The 3,550-nt window shown below is 50.1% G+C and overlaps 1 protein-coding gene across 1 annotated transcript in view; it reads left to right on the top strand.

The window, feature by feature from the left end:
* The first annotated feature begins 1,594 nt into the window (after positions 1 to 1,594).
* Xdh (xanthine dehydrogenase) overlaps positions 1,595 to 3,550 on the top strand; it is a 37,084-nt gene continuing 35,128 nt past the window's right edge. The window contains exon 1 of the mRNA XM_045149214.1: positions 1,595 to 1,742. Within this exon, the coding sequence (XP_045005149.1) occupies positions 1,595 to 1,742 (148 nt within the window). The remainder of the gene's footprint in view (positions 1,743 to 3,550) is intronic.

Here is a 3,550-nt window from a genome sequence, read left to right as displayed (position 1 = left end):
CACTTTTGATTAGAGAAGTTTCTCTTTTCAGATGGTGGTGACCACTGTGAGGACTCAAAGCCCACCAAAGTGTTGAGAGGAGTCAACAATGGGGTGTTCAGCACTAAGTGAGACACCTCTATTGTGCCCTCCACGGCTCAGGGACCACTGTGGAAGAGGTGGCAGAAAGAACGTAAGAACCTAAGGAAGGAGAGGAGTGATATGAGTTACTGCCTTTGAGACACAAAGTGGCCTTGATGCTCGTGATCTCACAGCGGCTGATGCCACCTACCCAAGACCTGAGTAATGGGGTGGAGAAGGGTGACATCCAAACAGCACAGGGACTGGGTGGAGAGAAGGAGAGATTCAGTGGAAGGGGGAATAAGAGAAGGGGAACAAAAGAGGCTGGTGGAAGGAGATTATGATCACGGAACAGTGTGTATATATTTATGAGGTTGTCAATAAAAGTTTAAATAATAACAATGCATAATATAATAATACACTAACAGTTAAGTAATAATAAATAGAATAAACAAGAATTAAGCTAGCTTTGATAGTTTTCTCTAGGCCCCAAACACAATGTGATTCACCTTTGGGAGACAGGCTAATAAGAGGTCTTTACATCTGGGCTGAGGGAGCTGTGCACAGATCTATTTTTCTTAGGAGGTGAGGAGGCCCTTGAGGGAGAGAGGGGATTTCATCTTTGTCTCAGAAACCTCAGGCAAGCATCTTGACATCAACCAAACGCTCTAAGATGAAGAGCCCACATCCCCCTGAGCCCCATTTACCCTCTGCGGTCTCCCTCACTGCGCTGCAGCCAACCTGGCCCTCCCCTCGTTCCTCAGACGTGCGGGTTCCTCCCACGTCTGGTCTCCCCCCAGGTGCCATTCCTTTTCCTAGAGTTCTCTTTTCTTTCTGTGTCCACAAGCCTCAGCTTACATGCCTCCGACTCCCTTCGGGGCCTGCTCCGGTACATGCTGCAAATCTCCACAGTGTTTGCATCCTTCCCATTTGAGGTGCCTGTGAGATTGGTTATTTAATGTATGTCTTTCATCCTAGAGACTCTGGAAAAGCCAGGACTGAGCCACTTCTGTCATACTCCTACATCACTGCACGTGGTATTTGGAAAAAAAGATAATAAAACTTATCTTCTGAACCTGGGTAGCCCAGTGGCAAGCATGGTGCCCCGTAGAGCAGCAGAGTTCAGTGAGTGGCTGCGGTTTAATGGTGTTTCTGCATGTGTGCCGCTATGGGCACGCCGGTAGCTGTTCCATTATTTGACTTTTTTTTTTTCCTGGCTGCATTGGAATGTGACAGCTCAGCTCAGCCATCTTTCGTCTTTCTCGTGGAAGCCCAGAGCGGCTCTCAGAGCAGGCACTGGAGTCAGGGGGCTGGGCTCAGGCTGCACTGCCGTCCTGAACGGATGGTGACTGGGGGCAAGAGAACTGCCTCACCTCAGGGGTCTATCTTAAAGGCAAACGCCTGGATGGAGGACACCTGCCTCCTGACTCAGGGCTGGGGGGATGGCTCAGCAGTTCAAGGTGTTTGCCTGCAAAATTGCTGGCCCAGGGTCCGATTCCTCAGCACCTATGTAAAGCCAGGTGCAAAGCGGCACATGATCTGGGAGCCCGTTGGCAGCAACAAGAGACCCTGGTGCCTCACTCTCACCGTGACTCAGTTCAGCTGCAGCAAGGTCCCAGCAGCCCTGGGAGCTTGGCATCTGTCCAGGCCGTTGTATCTGGGGGCCGTGGTGCCCCTGTCCAGTACCATTCCTCTTCTTATCTACCTGCAAACACTACTCACCATTCCAAACTCAGTGGATTTTTCCAAGACCTGTCCGAACTGACCACTCTGCAACCATGCCTGACCTCTGCCCCCCACACGGCCCTCATTGACCCTGGAAACAACTGTCAGGGCATTGGCGTACACCTGGCTCAAATGCTACTAGCAATGCTTTTGTGTGCAGAAGCAGGTGAAAAGAAAAATCGGTGGTGTCTAAGGCAGTGTTTCTCTGAAGGGTGGTGAATGAGAGGGGCAGGAGGCGGCCTCTTTAGGGTTGGCACTTGTTGGGTGCTTAATTAGTGTACAAATACAGCTCGTAAATAAAATCCTGCGGCATGCTGCAACAATCCCAGCCGGGGCAGGATCAGACCCAGAGCCACATTATCTGGATTAGAATCTCATCTCCTTCCCTTAATAGCTCAGCAACCTGGAGCAAAAGTTAATTCCTATGCTCTGGGTGTGGTTTAAGTATTCTGCAAGGGTCCCCTGCGATCAGAGGCCTGCTCCTCAGGGTCGTGGTATTAGAACTGTCGTGGGATCTTTAAGAGGGTTTTAATTAAGTATGGGGGGCCAGTTCTTTGGTCAACTGGGGACATGCTCTTCTGGGGCACCAGACCCTCCATTTGACCACTTTTTAAAAAAATATTTTTTATTAATTTATTTATGAGAGAGAGAGAATGGGCATGCCAGGGCCTTCAGCTGCTGCAATGAATTCCAGATGTGCATCTATCTGGCTTATGTGGGTCCTGGAGAATCAAACCTGGGTCCTTTGGCTTTGCATGCAAGCACCTTAACCGCTAAGCTATGTCTCCAGCCCCACTTATTTCTTCATGTGCTCCCACCACGACGTTTCACTATGTCAGAGGCCAAACCAACAGGGCCACATGATCCTGGACGTGTGGGCGCAGGTGCGTGTGAGCATGTCTGTTGTCTGGCGAAATCCCTCCACATTGAAAGCACTTAAGCAACTATTACCAGCTTTATCAAAAGCAGCTGGAACAAATCACAAAAGAAGGTGTGGGGAGGGTCATCAGGCCACCACTGAGAGCGCAGGCATCCGCTGTGCCAGCTGTGTGCAGTGACACACATGTCTTGTGACCTCAGGGGAGATAGACTACCTAGAGGGTGAAAGATCAAGGAGCAATGAAGTCCACTGAAGCGGTTTCTTTGGGTGTCTCCATGTTCTGTAAGGAAGCCCTCATCCCGAGACTGAGGGAAGAGCACCTGTGGGGGTGGTCCTGACATAGTGAGCCCACTGAAGGGCTGCTCTGGGGTCTCCGTGCTCCTGGACAGGGACAAGGGTTTTCTAGAAGCTGTCAATCAAGGTGGCTGCTCTGGGGTCCCGGTGCTCTCTCTGTAAGTAAGCCCTCATCCTGAGGCTGAGGGAGAAGCATTTTGAGTGATCTTGACGCAGGGAGCCCCATACGAGTGGCTGCTTTGGGGGCTCCCCATTCCTATAAATAACCCCTCCCCAGGCTCTGTAAGTGACCCCAATAAACTCGCTGGCTCACTGACCTGGTGTTGGTGCGATCATACTTTGCTCTGTCACCTGAGCTGTGTCTGGGGTAAAGATGTGTGCTCAGGTCTCCCCATGGGAAGTTTCCTGTGATGGGGTCAGAGGTCGATACTGGGTGGAGGGCAAGACATGGTATAGAAGATCCAAAGTCAAACAAACTCTGTCATGACTAAATTTCCTTTTATTCCCTAAACTTTACCCTATCTTAAAATACCCATCAGAACAATTCTTTAACCAAATCTAGACCACTGAGTGCATCACTTTTTAAAAAAA

Source organism: Jaculus jaculus, chromosome 5 (genome assembly GCF_020740685.1).
Source record: "Jaculus jaculus isolate mJacJac1 chromosome 5, mJacJac1.mat.Y.cur, whole genome shotgun sequence".
NCBI classification, from domain to species: Eukaryota; Metazoa; Chordata; class Mammalia; order Rodentia; family Dipodidae; genus Jaculus; species Jaculus jaculus.
The sequence above is the reverse complement of the archived record's forward strand: the minus strand, read 5'-3'. Positions and strand labels throughout refer to the sequence as shown.